General features: G+C 39.7%; 1 protein-coding gene across 3 annotated transcripts; it reads right to left on the minus strand.

Annotated features, from left to right (window-relative positions):
• Nucleotides 1–95: 95 nt before the first annotated feature.
• Nucleotides 96–18524, minus strand: LOC127770628 (probable protein transport Sec1a). Of its 3 annotated transcripts, none has more exons than XR_008017029.1 (21): nucleotides 18043–18524; nucleotides 16284–16339; nucleotides 16088–16169; nucleotides 14907–14985; nucleotides 14529–14579; nucleotides 13886–13982; nucleotides 13757–13789; nucleotides 13471–13599; nucleotides 12356–12547; nucleotides 12135–12218; nucleotides 11948–12046; nucleotides 11802–11875; nucleotides 10229–10325; nucleotides 9888–10013; nucleotides 9713–9808; nucleotides 7898–8014; nucleotides 7726–7803; nucleotides 3235–3434; nucleotides 2392–2492; nucleotides 2166–2255; nucleotides 96–2042 (listed from the first exon to the last, which is right to left on the minus strand). XR_008017029.1 is itself a non-coding variant. In XM_052296418.1 (21 exons), exons 1-21 carry the CDS (start codon nucleotides 18113–18115, stop codon nucleotides 2037–2039), a joined length of 1998 nt encoding a protein of 665 aa, XP_052152378.1. In that variant the 5' UTR covers nucleotides 18116–18524; the 3' UTR covers nucleotides 96–2036. The 3 variants fall into 3 exon arrangements, 2 of the variants coding, with proteins under 2 accessions (XP_052152378.1, XP_052152377.1); XM_052296418.1 differs by having other exon boundaries at nucleotides 96–2090; nucleotides 2392–2482; XM_052296417.1 differs by having other exon boundaries at nucleotides 96–2255; nucleotides 2392–2482.
• Nucleotides 18525–19437: the final 913 nt, after the last annotated feature.

Raw genomic sequence — 19437 nt, forward strand, 5'->3', positions numbered from 1 at the left:
TTGGATGTAGCTTTTTCTGTAGATGTCCATGGATATATAATTTACCTGATTCCAAGTCCGTATAAGAAAGTTTTGCCTATATTAAGGAATGACACTCGAATGTAACCAAAAAAAAAAACTCAACAAACCCTAACTAAGCAGTACTAGTTTAAAAAACTAAAGGGTTTATAGGAATACAGAGATATTAGAGTAAATTGCGTCTTGGGCCTGTCTTTATTACCGTAGTTACAACTTGACTAGCTGTAAACCAAACTTTTCACTTTGGGTCTTGTTTCTTTACATGTTAATTTAATTTGGACCCTCTTCTTTCTTCCTCCAAGTCTCTCTCTCCCCTCTCTGTGTATAGCTCAAAGCACGGTAGTGTAGCTCGAGCAGGAGCAACACACAAAGAGGAAAAGCTTGGTTCATATGTAATTGAGGCTGATCATAAGTGCAGAATCATCTTTGAAATTCCTCCACATTATTGATCAAGCAACTCAACCTTCCAAAGAACTTGAAGGATAGTTTGCATTTCTAATTTTCGACTAGCACATTGGTGAGAAGCTCAAGCTCGACGCTAGTGCCGGATGACTCGTGCTAGCATTGCCTCTGCATACGCTGCCTGCACTCAAGCTCCACCTCCGCGCGCGCTGCCTACACTTGAGCTTGAGCTCAGCTTTGATGGGCGGCTGCGCTGGGATGGCTTGCACTTCTCTTCTGCGTGCGCTGCTCCTGATTGAGAAGAGATTTTGAGCCGTACGCAGCAGAGATGGGAGAAATGGAGCTGGAGGAAGAAGAGAGCTCAAATTGAAACATTGTGTAAATATACCCGGCCCAAAGTGAAAAGATTAATTTACCCCATCTTAGTTGCAACATTGGTAAGAAAAGGTGGCTCAAGATGCAATATACTCTATGATGCAGGGGACGGCGCCAGAGACTCTGACGCCCCAAAAAGGACTATTTCTAGGATAAGTTTTTCTAGGGATCTATTTGTAAAATTAGTTTTTCAAAAAGTCAGAACAATAGAGCAATTAGAATCTATGACATGCATGAATATGTAAGTCGATTCATTTCTTTTCTTTTGGAAAATAAGTAGGTAGAAGAAGCTTCAACAATGCACCTTTTGCTTATGCAAGTCCTGTTCTTCTTCAATCTCCTCATCGTTGTTGTCACCAGCACCAGCTGCGACACACTCCTCTTTTGCAAAATAAAAAAGGTAGAATCTCTTCTGTTTTAATCTCATCATATTAGTGATCAGAATGCAACTTTTTTTGTTCAACTTCAACCACCTCAATGTTGGTGTCGCCGGTGCCAGGACACTCCTCATCTTCGTCCATGGAGTCGGCGACCACGAGCACTTCCTCTCCGGCCTCGTCGTCCATGGGGTCAGCAACCCCGTGCACTTCCTTGCCGTCCGCGACGTCCATAGAGTCGGCAACCACGTGCACTTCCTCGCCGGCCACCTCGCCGGCCACGACAACCACATGCCCTTCCTCGCTGGCCTCATCGTCTATATAGTCAACGGTCACGTGCACCTCCTCGCAGACCTCATCATCCATGGAGTTGGTGACCACGAGCACTTCCTCACCGGCCGCGTCCATGGAGTCGGGGACTACGAGCTCTTCCTCGCTCGTCTTCTCCATAGACTCCTAGCCCCTTCATTACTCATTCAGATTCACTAACATCAATATAAATTTGGACATATGTATGGAACAAATACATAGATCCATGTGAAACAAAGGAAGTAGCAACCTTTGCTCACCACTTCATCACAACTTTTACTAGTAAAACCAATTCAGAATAATTATTCGCGTCCAAAAGAAGAAAGAAATTAGTGAAGTACACGATAACGAACATATTGTCCACCAATCTCATAATACAGTTTCTGGCACACTGCTATATTATAGGCACACTAGGCTGTAAGCCTGTAGTTTAATGGGAACCTGTGTAAACTTTTTGACACAATGTTATATGCGCACTCATAGAGTTCTATAATAGAAAAAAGATCAGCAAATGATCATAAAAGAGAAAGTCAAGAAAGAGGCCTTTGTATATTGTTATATCTGTAGATCGTCAAGTGTCAAATCATCAGTTGATAACATTTTTAATTTCTGCAAATAATAACATGTTAACAAGTTCTTGGTACAACAAGCATATTGGAGAGGAGACATGAACAAGAAACTTACAGTGATGAACTGGGGTGGATCATCAAGACTAGAGGAGCCAAGGATAATTTCTCTCTTCAGTTTTGATGATAGCTTGTGAGCAGCACATAACTGTAATAGCCATTGGCATATAATGGTACAGATTGAGAATGTGAGAATTAGATCCTTTCTTAGTTTTACACCATATTCGAATCAGAAAGCATTACAGGTGAAAGAAGAAAGGAAATTCAGATGCTTGAGAAGATACCTCAGATCGAGTAGCACCACCAATAACAAAAACAAATAATCGCTGACCCAACTTTCTGCTATTACTTGATGTGTGCTTCAGTACCGAGTCACTGCAAAAGGCTTATTAGTCATGAGAAAAGTGGTATTATCATTATTATCATAACCCATTATTGCAAATGCACTTCCATGACTATAATATGCGATAGCTTATTGTAAAATGCACGTGGTCTAAATGGAGGAGCTTTCACGATCCACACAAAAGGTTCATAAAAAGTTCATACAAAAGCGAAAGGAATTTGCAGCAAATGTGACAGTTTCATGGCCAAAATACAGCTTTCTTAAAGGTAAAGAACTACTCAATAAGACAACTAAGCAGTAATTGCATTAATTGCATTGATATTTGACATATAAAACTAAATCCGAATTGATAGTGACCAGTGGTAATTGTGCGGCAGCTTGGGCAATATTTTATGAACTCAAATTTTTAAATAGACTAGAAAAAATGTCCGTGCGTTGTAACGGGTGAAATCTATTTTAATCTTATTACTGTTATATGGTTTAGTTAAGATGAAATTCACTGTGGGAGTTCGCTTGGATATATATTTTTTTAGAAAATTATGAGCGGCAGTTAGGAGTCCCATCGTCTCAAGTTAGCATGTGAGTTTTTTTAAACAGATTTCTTATATGATTCCTTCTGTATTAGCAAAAGTGAACGATCTTAAAAACCGACTCAAATACGGATATGTATTTCCAAAAGCAAACGAATTTAAAAACCGACTCATACACGGATGATGTACCAAAATACCGACAAAAACATCTTCAATTTTTATAATAGTAGAGATGGGGGTATGAGGTCACAAACCTTGAATACCCATCATCAGAGTCTCGAGGCCTGGCCCATGTGCCACCTGTCCTTCTAGATCTCATGGATTGAGCTGGCTGGTGAGCTGGGCTTGTTTGGGTAGATGCACTTGGAATTCCCCGGAAACTAGGACTAGGGTCATTCAAACAGTGATACTCATCTTTTGGTAGCTCACCCTTGCTAAGTTTCTCAATCAACTCCTGCAATAAAAAGGCAAAAACCATATTCATGTAAATGCAAAAACAAAACTTCCTAAAAGAAAGTAAATTACAGCAAAGCACATATCACTTGCTACAACTTTAACTGCGCATTTCAGAGAATTGCAACAATAGTGTATAATTTTATCAGAAAGCTACAACTTTATATGTCTTCCATACACAAATGAAATATTCATGTAGTAATAAGTTGGGCCCACATGTCATACACACATATGGGAAAATTGCAGTTATTTGATAAAATCCACTGCTAAAGTTGCAATTTATAAAATAGCCGGTTAAAGTTGTAGCAAAGTGATAGTCTCAACCAAATAATTGCAGTTTTCTGAAATTTAATCCTAAAAAAATGATAGCTGCAGCAATGGAAGGACAAAAATATATTTCCATTGTATGATAACTTTACAGTTGCACCTTGCCGGTATTAATATCTGCTAACATAATAGCAAAACAAATGAAAGCTTCAATACTACTAACTAACATCAGGGCCACTTATTAATTTTGCCAGCACAAACTGTCAAATCATAACAGAACTAGCTTTGCTTTTCTCAATAACTGAAAGTGAAGGACTATCTAAAGAAAAAAGGAACAGATATGCGTCATACTGATTCTCTACTAGTACATGTCTTACTGTAAGTTTTATATAAACTAATAAAAGCCATATCCACAGAATGAGTTAGCTCAAATACTTAATAAGAGGCTGCCTCAGTGTTCCACCCTCAATGATTTGCAATAATTTAAAAGGCAAAATTTCATCCTCTTTCACACTACCAACGCCAACTTTTGGCATAGAAGGTTGCCATTCTGTAACCATTTGCCATGTGACCTTAAGAAAATAAAAAATCAGTTCCTACTGAGAGGAAGATTGAAGTGTTCATGAATATCTTTTCTTTTTTTGTGTTTGAAAGAACAGAAATGATCATTTTGCCAATCTAACTTCTTTCTCCCTAAAGGAAACATAATATCCAATTTGGTCCCTCAAGTATGACTCCAGAATAACTAGCCTTTGATAATTGATTTCATCAGAGTCCTCAAAGTTTGCCCATTTGTCCATTAGTTCAAAATGATCCTTGAGAGGTAAAACACCATGCGTGTAAAACCAACTCAACAGATGGCAAACCTTATGACACTAATATAATATCATATCGGGCACCCACTGCAATGGCCCACAAAGATACAAGGGCATAATGGGATGATCCAATCAATTCTCTTCCCTTTTTCTTTCATTGTGTTGTATTTTTTCACCAATAGTAGCCATTTTCTTCGTTGGCTTTGCCCATTTGGCGCTTTATGCCAATTTGAATGCTAAAAAACAAAGTGACCCCCAGGGGGGAAACTCACAGGACCAATTTGCTGTTCTCTCTAAAATGAATTTATCAGGATTATGAAAAGCTATAATTCAGAGCATCAACAAATGATTAAAATTCAGTTTTCAACGAAATTTTCATTGAATTAAATAGTATATCGGCATTAAAATTTCAAGTTTATGAATATGAAAATTCGAAGTTCCTTTTTTAAAAGAATCTTAAATTTTGGATATTTAAAATACTGAATAGAGAATTTAAATGTCGAAATGTATGGCTTGAATTAAGAAGTACCATAGAATGTGTAGCACGTTGTTTAACTAAATAGCAGGCCTCACATCAAACCCCACAGCACTCCCACCGTGTTACCCTGTGCGCTCTCCCATTCCCAATCCCGTGGTAATTATTTTACTGCGTGATTTAGCCTAACTCTGTTATACCCTCTTATCATCTCTTATTCTATTTTTAAGGATCTGCTAACTACACGGCAGTTGAGAGATGGGAATGTGTAGTGAGCGTCATCGGTGGCTTGGATCGGTGCTGGAGCACTTGTCCAGATTGGTCCTGGGGTTGCAGAAGGCAGGGGCCACAGGTAGTGTTGTGAGGAAGGGTCTGTACCTCGGTGTCGGAGAGCAGGCGACGCGGTGGAGTCTAGGCAGATTGAGGCAAAGCAGATTGGGAAGTGGAGGTGCCAATGCGACATGGCAGCCAGGAAGAGGAAGCTGGAGGAAGCAAAGGCATGTCTAGAACCCTTGCTGGTGAACATTGGATCTGGCGCCTCCCAAGCTCGCGGCTGCGGCGGTGGCGACGATAGCCACGACCTCCTCTATTCTCCAACGACGCACCGATGAGCTCCGGTCATCGTCCTCCCCAACGAAACTTAACCTGGCAACTAGTAGGTTGGACTAGCCAACGAGGCGGCGGACAAGCAACAAAGTGAGGTCGTTAGCTCAAAGCATGCTCCATGCCTGCCACCCACGGTGGACAATGGGAACTAGGAAGCAGCTGATCAAATCCGGTGGCCTCAAGGATGGAAGCGGCTAGATTTGGCGCCATCTGTCTACTGGTGTTGCGACCGAATCTCGGTTGTTGTCATTCCTACCTCTCACGGTCATGGCGGATGTGGATCCGCCTTAGTGCTTCTTTGCTGGGAGGGGCGCCCACACCGACATTGAAGGAGATGCCCATCCTCTTCAGCCCCTCCATCATGCATCATCTGCATCAGCTCTAGGGAGCCCTTCCATCCGCCGTGGTGCTCTCGTCTCATCGTCAGTCATCAACTGAATTTTTTTCTTTTTTTTCGTTGTTCAAGACTAATGTGTAATTCTTTGTGTGTGAGTTGTGTAATTGTTTTATATTCATACAATTTTATAAGTTTTCTACTGATATCATTTCCACTCACAAAAGCAGGACAAAACCAAAAGTAGGGCAAAACGGGAAAAAACAAATATGTGGGAGTAGATTGACTGTTAAACATTATGGAAGAGACTAATATGAGCGGTAGTAATATTTTTACTCTATGAAGAGAACCGGAAAGCAGTCCATAAGCAAAGAACTCTAAGATGAATGGGAGATGAACCTAGCTGTATTATTGGTCAATGAGTAAATAAAAGTAAATCTTTAGCAAAGATGAATTACTTATGAACCAGATGATCGATAAGTAAATTCTTTACACAGGATTAATTAGTTATGAAGCTGGACAATGAGATTAGTAGATAGTCAATGAGTAAATCCTTTACTTAGGACAAAGATGAAAGGACAGGAGATGAGTGGATGGTTGAAAGGACAGGAGATGAGTGGATGAGTAAATCCTTTACTCTGGAGTGTAATGTGAAATGTGGGGAGGAGGTGAGGAACAGAAAAAACTAGAAAAGCGGATGTAATGAGTAAAGGACGGGAAGAAAGGAAAAACGAGGAAACAGAGGGAAGGAGGCACTCGGATGCTTGCTACTCTGCGCACCATTTAGCATGATTGTGAATTAAGATTGATATTTCAAATTCATGTCCAGCAATATTTTTGAAATGCACCAAAGGGCACACTGGTCACTCCACCCTAATTAACTCTCCTCTAGTGACAACAAATGATATATCATATGTACACCCTCCATTTCATATTGTAAGATGTTTTGGTTTTGTCCGAAGTCAAATTTATTTAAGCTTGACCAAAGTTTATAAAGAAACATAGCAATATTTCCAACACCAAACAAATATATTATAAAAATATATTTAGTTATGGTCAAATTTGAATTTGGTGTTGTAGATGTAGCTACATTTTTCTATAAATTTGGTCAAACTTGAATAAGTTTAACTCAGGACAAAACCAAAATCTTACATTACAGAACAGAGGGAATACTGAAATTTGTCTTGCAGCAAATAGTCACAAAATAGCATTGTCCTATAGAGAAGACTAGTGGCTGGAACAAATTTGCCAAATCTAAGGCATGATTCAAGGGTGGATGGGTATTACTTACCCCTTCAGGTGCTTTAAGATGCATACAATTCTAGTTGGAGACTGCGAGCATAGAACCACTCAAACATATCAGATGATAATAAACAGAAAAGCACAAGTTTGCAGTTGTATATATGTAATGATAATAAAGGTTTGTGTTAAAGCGGTAGCATAATTAATGCACTGGCTGAATCAACAAATTAACAGTCTGGGAACTTCCTGTTACTCATCATGCAAATTACTATAGCACCAAAGAATGAAGATAAAACTGACAAAAAAAACTAGTGTTGAGGACTTGAGGTCTCTAGACAAACCAGCAGCCAATAAAAATGAAGTGCAACAAAACAGAAAAATTTAGATAAACAGAAAAGAATGTGTAAATAGAAAGGGAAATTTGAGCACAAACAAGGAAAGTATGTAGATTATGTCAAATTATCAACACATCCCAAGGGAAAAGTATTATATGCAAAATGTCAAATCCATGAACATCAAAAAGTTTTCAGCTAGTACATGGAAAAGCTTGTACCTCCAGGATGGGATAAAACCGGGACAACATCCATTTTGATTCTTCTCCTATCCGCTCCTTTCTGATACCATGCCTTTTCTAAAATTTGTAGAGTTAAGTACAATTAAAATTACTATGGTTGAAAAGGTACATGACAACAAAACTAAAAGCCTAATGAAATAACACAAGATACCTTACGTAGATCAAATTTCAGAGTAAAGCCACCTGCCGAAGACTTTTTAGAATCATGCCCACAAAGGCAACGCATATTACTCACTGCAATCATGTCATCAGCAGATAATCCTGCGAGCTGCAAAGAAAATGGGTTCTTGCTGAATCTTGTGGTATTAGTCAGTATATAGTGTAGCAACTGAACCTATAAGCTTTTGCAATAACTATTTCTAATTTATCTACTGTGGAAAAAATGAATGAAACATAGACCTTTGGGGAAAAAAACATAAATCAAGCCCCCCATCGGAACATAGGAAAAATGCAAGTTTAGAATCCTAATTTTTTTCCCTTTGAACCCCTTTGGATCGAAGGAATGGTCCCATGAAATCCTATGAAATTCTTAAGTTCAATCAACGGGAATTTTTGAAGACTTCTAGCATGATGTTTGAACTTCAAGGAAAATTTCCTTACTTTTGGTGCTGCATGCGCTGAATGGAAGAGAAAAAAGTGTGGCAGGTGTGTATAGCCATTTTGGCTTCAAATGAAATTCATGTCAATTGATAGCATACTTATACCTCAACTTATTTAGTACTACCTCCATTTCAAAATAATTGTAATTTTAGATTGTTTAGCATATATTAAGGTTTGAGAAGAAAGACTATGGTGCCCCTTATTAAATTGTGTATAGGTAAGAGTGGGAGGGTAGTTGAGGTACGAAAAATTTTGAATGAGAAGTGATTGATGGGACAATTAATACTGTATCGTGACAAATATTTTTGGACAAATTTAAATTCTAGAAATATAATTATCATGGGACGGAGGTAGTAGGAAATACTGATGTACTCCCTCCATACTCGTAAAGGAAGTCGTTTAGGACAGCGACACGGTCTCCAAAACACAATTTTGACTTCTTGTTTCTATAAAAATATTTATTGAAAAGTGATATATATATACTTTTATGAAAGTATTTTCAAGACAAATCTATACATATAATTTTTGCATTTTCAAACTCAACAACTTGAGAGTTATTCATGATTTATATTTTCAAGGTTTGACTTAAACATTGTCCTAAACGACTTCCTTTATGAGTACGGAGGGAGTATTACCAATCAATAGCACATAATTACATCAAATTTATATCGGTACAGCAGTTTACACTGAAAGACATACATCCATGTGATTAATAAATATATGCCTATCCTATATACTTATGTGAATACTTCAACCTGGGCTTCAACTGAAGATTTGATATTTTGCAGAATGGACCAACTGAAAACATGTAATCAAAATAAATAATAAAAGAACTAGCTGCTACAGGTAGTTCATCTTTTCAATTTTTAATTGTTTCTACAGCTTACATTGTACTTTGGTTTTTTGAAGTCCCCAATGTGTAGATCTCCAGATTGAATTTTTTTTTTTATGTTTATGAAAGCACAGGCAGAGCTTCCTATGAATATGGTGTCAAATTGCCGGGCTTCAACTTCCTATTTTTCATGCTTAAATTATGTTCTGTTAGGGACAAGGTCAATGTTGCTCTACACAGAGAGTCCACCATTACATGAGACCTAATTTTTGTTCACTGTACATACACAGACCAAGTACCATAAATATTACGTTGCCTTTTAATCAACCCCATTTGTCATGTTGAGATAACACTGATGTTTTCCTAAATTTCTTACGCATGATAGTATTTTCTGCAGCAACGCATAAGCATCATCTAGCAATCAGGCATGCATGAATCTTGAGGTGCTTGTTCAGTGACAAGGCACCATTCAAGTTGGTAAAGTTTTATTTTAAAAATAACTGAGCAGATTTCATGATAGAAAAGTAAAGTTACCTGCATCAACTTTGCACCCTTATCACTTCGAGTTTTATCTGGATTGTTGGCAGCATAAACCATAAGCAAACGCAGCTTATTTTCACGACTGATATCCTGCATTAGATCCGTGAAAATATTAATATTATATACATACAGGTAAAATATTCCAATAATTTGTCCAAATAGCCATTACCAAATGTGTCCTGAAGAAATTTATGAGTTCTTTTGTCCCAGCATCACCAAACACAAGATCTTGCTCAAGCTGCCCAACATCTTTCAATTGTTGCTCTTTAATTGTGCTATTGAGCTTTCCAGCAATCTGTAGTAAAAAAGAGTAATGGAAACTTAAAAATCTAGTTATTATAGGCTTTGCCATGATTAAAATGTACTTAAAAATAGCCGGTACAGTACATATGGATGGTCACTACTTGCTACCAAACTAAAATGAAGAATAAGCAGGCATTGGTAGATCACATATTGGCAGTGATCATTGCATATTGACAGGCGGACAAGGCAGGGAATGTAACTACTAACCTCAACATGAAGCGCAAGCTTGTCAATTTGATCACTGTACTGCGGAAGAGCTTGAACCATTTTTTGCAACTCTTTGGTTGATAAATCTCCACCATTTCTGACAAATATAACACAAGCATTTACATTACAAAAAGAAAAGGATCCTATCAACAGAAATAATTAATTCAACATAAAACAAATCTTTGAATACCATTAACTATTCAGTATGGCAAGTATACCAAGAAACTAGATGCATCAGATATTTAGGCTGTCATTGTACGTTGCAGAAAGTATTAAATTCTCACTAATTGAAAAACCAAAATAAATGGAACAATCAAGCAAACACCGTGTCTCAATGACAAATAGTAGGAACTTAAAATAATCTTATTGACACAAATGGACTAACCCTTTGGGAATCAGTGCAGTAGTCCATGGTTCAATCTGAATCTGAGCTATATCAAATTTACCCGCTATTCACCTTAGTAATCATCTGTTGACCACTATAAATGTTTCTAAATAACCACCAGAATATTCATGGCTCATCATTTCAATGAATAGATAATAATACATCAAGTCATCAACAAAAGCTAACACACTCTGGCAAACAGCCTAGGCAGGAGCGAAGCTACATTAACTTACCCAGGTGCACGGGACACCCAGTGTTAATCAGTTTCCAGTAGTATCGTTGCATGCCCTAAGAGAGGGACACCCCATGGGCCAAGCATAGGAACACCCGTCCAAGCCAACCAGCTGAGAGCGCAGCCTAGGAATGTCTCCGTTCAGCAGATATCGCTGTTCAGCAAGATAGGCCTGGGCAAGGATCAACTCACTGCGAGGCTGAGACTGCGTAGCTATGCTGTCGTCTGGAGTGTCTTAAGCCTACCAGGTGCTATCGTTTTTGCATTCCTGGTTTCTTTGAATTATCCCATGTTCAATTATCTGTCCTACACAACCAATATTTATTTATGATAAACACTTCTATAACTAAATATCTGTCTGCATATTATTAGAAATAAGATTAAAATGAGCTATGTTTGCTCTCAAAGCCTATAAATGATCACGTTAATCGAAAAAAGCAAAACTATACCGTCAGGTCCTGTTCATTTTTAGCTTTTTGTCTGGATTATTGTCGCAGATTATTTGCTCCACCCTTCTAAAAATAAAGCTTCTCAAAAAAGAAAAAAAAAGGACTAACCCTTTGGGTATAATCCATGTAAATAATCCACACAAAAATCTGTTTCCAACAGGGCCATATGACTACTACAAAAAATTGCCTAAGCAATATTGATGTATAAGTTATAGGGAACACATTGTTTTAGGGACTTAGGAAACATGCCGCATACCAGACACAAGCCATAAGCGAAAAATAGCGCACAATTAGTGATACATATGGGGCACCCGGTTATTTTTGTTCTGGGTTTGCTCCTGAGCCTAGGTTTTGCAATCATTTGCACAAAAAAGTAAGCATAATAATAAATGCAATAATGCATTTAATATAAATTCCAACATATGTTGTTGTAATAGTTGCAGACCACGGTCAGTTAGTATTCCATTCATCCCCCTAATTTGTGACAATTACATTTATTGAACAAACCTTGCTTGATGTAGTTGAGCAGCTTTGTTTTTTGATACAAAATTGGTCATCTTCTCATGCAATCTTTCACTAGCCTGCAATATTGACTCCATGATGCATTAATGAAGCATATAGATAATGTTTGGAGACAATGGTGACAGTCTCACATTGGCTATATGTACATGCCGAAGCTCAAGCCATATTGGATCATGATCCTCCAACAAAACCTCCTTGTTCTCAGTGCCTGAACCAGACTTGCTTGGGACCTGTTGTTTCATGGTCAGCATTCAAGAGCACAACAGAACTGAAAATTGGTAAACAAGCTACTACAAATGAAGATTTTGACATGCTCACCTGTTGTACATACTTGTTGCCATCCATGCAGAGTAGATCATGACACATGGCATCATAGGTCCATTCGTGAATAATTGGTGCGATCTGAAAACATTAAGGAAACATGAGAACAAATCATTGCTTCATTCAATGTGGTAGTCAGTCAAACTAAAACACTAAAGAAGGGAAAATTGCAAAAATCACCCCAGAAATGACTTGAAGTTTGACATTCCACCTCATACCTGATCTATTGATCGGTCTACGATAAGTAATTCACATGTTTCAGTCTGAGGGAATTCAGGTATCATAGCCTTAAATCTTGCAAGGCAATTCCACACACCAGCAGCAAGCTTTGTGGGTGCCAAATCTCGTAGTGTTGTCAAAGTAGAAGCATCAATCGTCCTGGCAACACGATAGTGCACACGAGGAAATTCCTAAAATAATTGAAAGCAAACAACTTAAGTAAAATGTATGGCACAAAGAAGTTTTTTTAAGCCAAAAGTTTCTTAAGAAAATAGACACCCAAACAAATATTAGCAAAACACAACAAAATAAAATTTGAATGACTCGATAAGTCGTCAAATAGTTCTTTTACTTTTTTAGTAATATTTTTAATGGAAAATTGTAAGTATCGGGTTTCAAATTCTTTTGCTAAAATAGCACTCACTCAGCACGCCATATACCCAAGCAGAATGCCGACTAGCCCTGTCGACACGTGGCGTGCTGAAAAGGTGGACATGTGTCCGGAGTGGCCGTCACCGATACAGGTCCTCTTGGCAAAAACACATGCTGACAGGTCATATCCGCAAACCATTTGCCGATAGGGCTACCTGGTTACCAGCAGGCCGTTGGCCTGCTCCCATGCCAACAGATAGCGAGGCAGCTGCTAGCCTTTCAACACAGTGAATGAATGTGTACCCATGCAGTGCTATTTTGGTAAATTTGTTTGAAACCCTATACTATTTTAGCAATTCTCCATTTAACAAATAATAGTAAAATATATTTAAAAACTCTCACATTGGATCCTGTTTTGAGGAATAATTCTTCCATATGTGTATCAGTGGATAATTGGATGGAACAACCTATTTGTTTGATATTTCTTTAAGTCTGTTTCCTCCATTGGCAGAAAAACAACAACCCACCACATCTGCAGTGTGCATGCTTAATTTTTTATAGTTCCAGGCTTGCAGAAGACATGCGTTACAATTACCATATGTTTTTCTTTTCTCATTCTTTAACAGTATATTAATTTCTTACTTATCACCAACTGTTCTTTTCATGTTTAAACCATAAGAACAGGAAAATAAACATTTAGGTATATAGACATGTCAAGTAGCATAAAATGGGAAAACAGTACCCTCATTGATGCGAATACTGTAGCAATACGAGTGGCCATCATGTTAAGGCAAGAGTTATACTTGAGTGAACCTTCTGCATTTTCACTAAATAGCTCTTCTAGGGCCTTGTCATGGTCAGTTGTAAAGCCCTGTATATAACAACAATAGATTCACTGAAGCCAAATACAAAATTTTATGATGAACTAAATCAATAAGGAGAAAGGATTGATTTCTTTATGGTTTAAATTAAGTCATTAATTTTTTTTAATCTAAAGCCAGCAGTATCAAAAGGCTATGCTAATATACCTGGCTATCGATAGCAAAATATTCCAGATTCATCTGCAAGCATAAAGCACAAATGAATTAAGAGGAACAAGTATAATTGCAATGTTGAAAAATGAGAACATGCAAGGAACAGATAATAGTTAAACTGACCTCACTGAGTGCACCTATGCGTGCTCTAACATTTGAATCTTTTTTTATTTGGGCCACCAACTCTCTTTGTACGGGTGAACTGAAAAACACATAGGCTCTGAAACAGGTAGAGTATCGTGTCAAAACTAAACCATGGTTGTTAAGGTGTCTCCAGTGTTACCAGGAATCAGACAAACCGGTTTAACCGGTTGTTTACCGGTTTGATTGCACAGCGGTCTTTTAATCGAACCAAACCAGTAAGAGCATTGGTTCCGGTTTATTCTGGTCGGACCGGCAGTCCAGTCCGGTTCTAATAACTATGGCGACAATCCTACCACGATCCAATTGATTCTCTCGTGTACTCTCCCCTTCCTGTATTTGCGGATCTATTGCTTCCTGTACTAATTGTCTTCCCCTATGTTCCTTCCCAACGCTTACATCCCCTGCTGTTGTACTCTTCTATGCTCTTCCTCCCCAGGCACCATCTGTTCCTTCCCACACTTACATCCAGTTGTGTACTAGTGTCTAAGCCGTCGCCTTGCCTTATGCCTTGCCGCTAAGGTAGTCTAGGGTCGCCTTAGGTTGCCTTACTGCCTTAACAACCATGAACTAAACTTGGAAGTGATACAACATGCATAAACAAGTAAATGCACAGGACACATACTTCTTATACAGTGGTATTTTCCCTGACATGTCGGACATGAATATGCGAATGCTGCATCAACACCATAATAAATTGGTTAGAGAGTTTGATGGACAATACAACTTTCAATATCAGCAGCAAACCATTGACATATATGACTGGCAGTTATCAATATCAGCAGGAAACCATTGTCTATCTATATTTCCACATATGTTTTTCAGTGGAATTAAATGAAAGCTCCAGCACAAATTAAAGGATAAAAACAAATTTAACACATCATATATAATTATTCACTAACAAATGGAAAAATTCGGTTTTGTGCCTACTATCAATCAGTAAATTATTTCTGTGATCAATCAGTAACAATGGTAATAGGATGTGGTAACTAGTCACACTTACTTTTCCTTAGTTGGTTGAATGAAATAAATTGCATCCATCAATGGTAATGGTTGCCTCCGCATGTATAAGTTCTCAACCACTGCAAAAAAAAAAAAAGAAGCAAATTCTCAAATGTATATAGATAGACAATATTTCTGCGAGGAAAATTTCAAAAAACTAAAGATAAATTATCATAACGATACAGGGGAATTTAAATATTTGCCCCTCCGGAGTGGCATAAAGTTAAATTTTCCTTATACAGTGCCATGTCATGGCTCCAATTCCATGACCAGAGTCGCTGCTTGCCTTTGCTTTACCCTTTTCATTCCTTCCCTCAATCTGGCACGGTAACCCATAATGGTACTGCAAAGGCAAGCAGTGACCTGGTCATGAAAATTAGCTCACCATGCCAGCAGACCTGGGATTCGAAGTGACAACCAATACCAGTGCTTGAATCTTTGTGTGATTGCAGGAATGCAGGTTGGACCCATTTGTCAGATAACTGTGACAGTGAAGCCTAAAACAAGTAGTTATGCAATAATAACATGAGGGCAAACTGTAGTTCTCCGATAGAATTTTTTAAATCTGTAGTTTTTGATGATTTGGGAGAAGTATCTATAGTTTTGTGAACTTACTCTAATTCTGTACGTAATTGACAATTTTAAACTTCTATATTATCATTTCTTTTCAAAGACTAACCAGAACATTCGAAACTATAAGGCCTCCATTTTAAGGAATTCAAAGGCCCCAGGAGCTTTGAAAAATAAATGCTATGACCAACTTGAACTTACAACAGAAATCTGGCTAGTGCCAAGGGTTACAAACATTGCTACAGAGCTTTCAAATCAGAGTTGTAGAACTAGGCAACTAGCATAATATAAAGCTTATTTAAGGATGGCATAAGCTATTTTCATGACATCTCGGGACAAGAAACTACCAATAGATATTCACGTGGCTTCACCAGGACCACTTAAGAGTCCCTAGACTGATAAGCTAAAATGATTTAGGCTGTATGACAAACTTCGCAGTACAATCTTCACCGTGTACCACTATTGTAGGGTCTTAGCCATACTTCATATATTGCCGCATAAATTCAAATGCACTGAAACTGAACAAATGGAGTATGGACACATCAAATATTTCGTAAGGAATGAAACAGCAAAACACTGATGGCTTCTTAATAAGGTAAAAAACATACTTACATGAAACACCTTCTTCCATCACATCTGCCATCTTGCAAGAAAATGACATAATCTTCACTGTAAGTTTGTCCATGATAAGAACCTAGGAGTTACAAAACAATTTTATGCGTATCACATTCTCCCCTTTTGCTGCAAGGTGCTATAAAATTATTTTCTGGCAATATAAAAAACTTGAACGACATATCTCAAAGAACACCTTCCATGCCGATTTTGAGCTCTTCTTCGTTGATCTCAACATTTCAAATAATAAACCTATATAGGTGCCACAATCATAAACAAATAAAACAGTCAGATAGTAAAACGGCAGGGATGTCAACAAGAACCAAAGAACACAGTAAAGAACATGTTTAATCTGTAGCATGTTGTATGTATGTTCCTCAGTTCACTTGCACTATGACTTTCAAGTGCCTTGCTTTTGTTATTTCTAATTACCCAGTCAAACTCAATAGCCATTCCATACAATGAGTTTTTTTGTTATGCTTGAAATTCAGGCTATTTCATGCACAAAAAACAAGAAAAGTCAAATTGTTTCAATGCTGGAGACCATCCTATGCAAAGAGAATCTTTTAAAGGAAAAAATATCTATTATATGATGGTGTTGCAGGTTGTTTGGGGTGATGTAGCATCCTATGTCATGCGTGCACTGATGTCAATAATGATTCACAAAAAGAAAACTATGTTAGATTTTTACTAACGAGATGATGTGGATGCCATGTGTAAAAAGAAAAAAAAATGATACATGCACGATGATACAGATCTAATATTCTCATGATGGCAGTGTCTGCCAGTTTTGATTGGGCCATGTGGTGCCCCTTACTTTCCAAATAAATCACAGAAGGAATGACTAGGAATTAATCTAGAAGAAACCAGAAGGCTCTAAAAATATTTTGAACAAAGGAGCAAATATCTAGCATAGATCAACGAAGCGCACATGCAAGTTGGTTATCCCATAGTACCTATCAATCATAGATTTTATTCCATCATGGGCATAGGTTTTATGGCATGAATTCCACTCATCGAGCATAAATTTATAAACAAAACCCAATACACCTTTAAAAATATCATCACCTATTTTATCATTTGATAGACGATCCAATTATAACTATACACAACACATGAACACTAAATAATACCCAAGAAAAGATAATTAAGGATTTTTAAAACTAAAGGAAATTAAACTAATTCTATAAAAAATTACAAAATTTATACTTCTTAGTAACACATGGAAACAATTTGCATGTGCTATAACACAAGCGTGCCAAAAAAAACACGCTGATTTTATAATTTTAACTCAAAACATGTTACCAGAAAAATTAATACAGAAAGGACAAATTAATCTATGAAACTAGTGCCAGTTTTAATAGTTCAGAGCTGAAACTAAACAATATTATATTGAAGTTCAGAGGGTAAATAAACCAGAGAAGAAGCTAACTGCTAGCAAGTATAATAGTAGGCTATAAGCCGGCTAAATGCTGAGTTGGAGAAAAGAAGAGAGGAGAGAGAGGAGAAGCGGGCTGTAAACTTACAGCCGGCTTGGACAAAAGAACCAAGAAACTCCGTGAGAGAGACAAGTGGGCCCTGTATTAATTGTGAAGAGCTAACTATTATATAGGTAGGCTGAGAGAAGGCTATAAAGAACCTTATAGCCAGCAGGTCGGCTGTATTATTAGCATTGCTCAACAGAACGTTGTTCTTGTTTCTACAGCTTTGTGATCTAAATTGGATAAATGAACTCCCCGTTAACTAAATTGGCCCAACACAAATCCCAGTACAGATGAAGTACCTCGTGCTCCCCGTTAATCATTCAATCTCACATTCAAGATATATAAATCGGCATTATACAGCAGGTGCCAACCAATCCCCATTCCCGTCCATCTCCCCCAAAATCAAATACAGCTTAATCCGATGTGCGACAATGGAAGGCAAGCGTGGGGGCAGGGCAGGAAGGCACTCACGATCCCGGGTGATCTGGCGGAAGCTCCTGTAGTCGGCGCCGCTGCGCGAGGAGATGACCGAGTCCATCGACATGGCCGCCCGGAGAACCCCGACTGCCTCGAGACCGCCGGTGACGTCGCAGCACGCCGTAGGTTTAGGGCTCGCGGCCGCGCCACCGACTCGGAAGACGCGGAGGCGATTCGGGTGGAGCAGCGGATTCCACTTGCGGAAAATGAGGTCCCCGGAGGCCCCCACTGCCTTGTCACAGCCGGAGATGTCACAGCACGCGTTAGGGGTTAGGGCTCCGCGGCCGCGCCACCGGTTCGGAAGAAGCGGCGGCGATTCGGGCGGAGCAGAGGATTCTGGACTGCGGAGAGGGAGAGCGAGAGAGGGGGACGGAAACGTCGGCAAGAAATCCACCACCGCGAGAGAGGGAGACGGGAGGTGGTAACTGGCTTCCTCCTCCAACGGGATTACAGGAAGCGTGCGAGGCGAGCGGCCGATGGAGCCGTTGGGACTTGGCCGATGGGTTTTGGAGGGGTCTATGGCGGGTGGGGCCAGAAGGAAGGAGTCTCCTGGGGCCCACGCGTCAATGGAGGTGGCTGGTATTACACTTTCTAGAAAGCAGGATGCGTAAGGCCTTCATTAGGGCATCCACAATGCAAGCTACTCCTAAAGTGTTCTCCTCGTAGGAAAACTTAGCTCGCAATGGAGAACATCTCTAGATGGACTCCTTAAAATCTGAAGCAACTAACAGAGACACTCAAACCCACAATAGGTATCCCAGTACACAAAGCCCCATATTTATTTTTCCAACCCTACCCCTAATCTCTCTCTCGCCCCCCCCCCCCCTCTTCTCTTTTTTTCACCGCGCACAAGCGCCTCTCCCTCTCACCGCCGCTGCCGCTCGCCTCTTTCGTCGCCGGCGGCCGTGAGGACGACGAGGAGGGCTGCCTCTCCCGTCGCCGGCGTTCACCGCCACCCCTCTTTCTCCCTCTCTCTCCCGTCGCCATCGTCGCCATCTACCTCGGCCTCCTCCGTCACGCCATCGTCGCCATCCACCCCAGCACTCTCTCTCCGGTGGCGGCCGCGAGGGCGACGAGGAGGACCATCGCGGTCACCGGAGCTTCGTCGGCAAGGGCGACGAGGAGAGCCGCGGATCCGCCGCCTCCGCCGTGGATCCGTCGCCGCCGCCGCTCGCCGCTCTCTCCCTCTCTCTCTCGTCGCTGCTATTTCCGGCCGCAGCTCGAGACCTCCGCTGAAAGCTAAGGTGAGGCCGGCCGACGGGTGCCACGGCATGCGGTGGCCCCGTCGTGGATCCGTCGTCGTGACGCGCGGTCGGCCTCTCTCTTTCTTTGGCGGCCGGCGAGGGTAGAAGGGGAAAAACAGGAGGAGGCAACGGTGTCCTTGGGCTA

This window comes from Oryza glaberrima, chromosome 4 (assembly GCF_000147395.1).
Source record: "Oryza glaberrima chromosome 4, OglaRS2, whole genome shotgun sequence".
Lineage (NCBI taxonomy): Eukaryota > Viridiplantae > Streptophyta > Magnoliopsida > Poales > Poaceae > Oryza > Oryza glaberrima.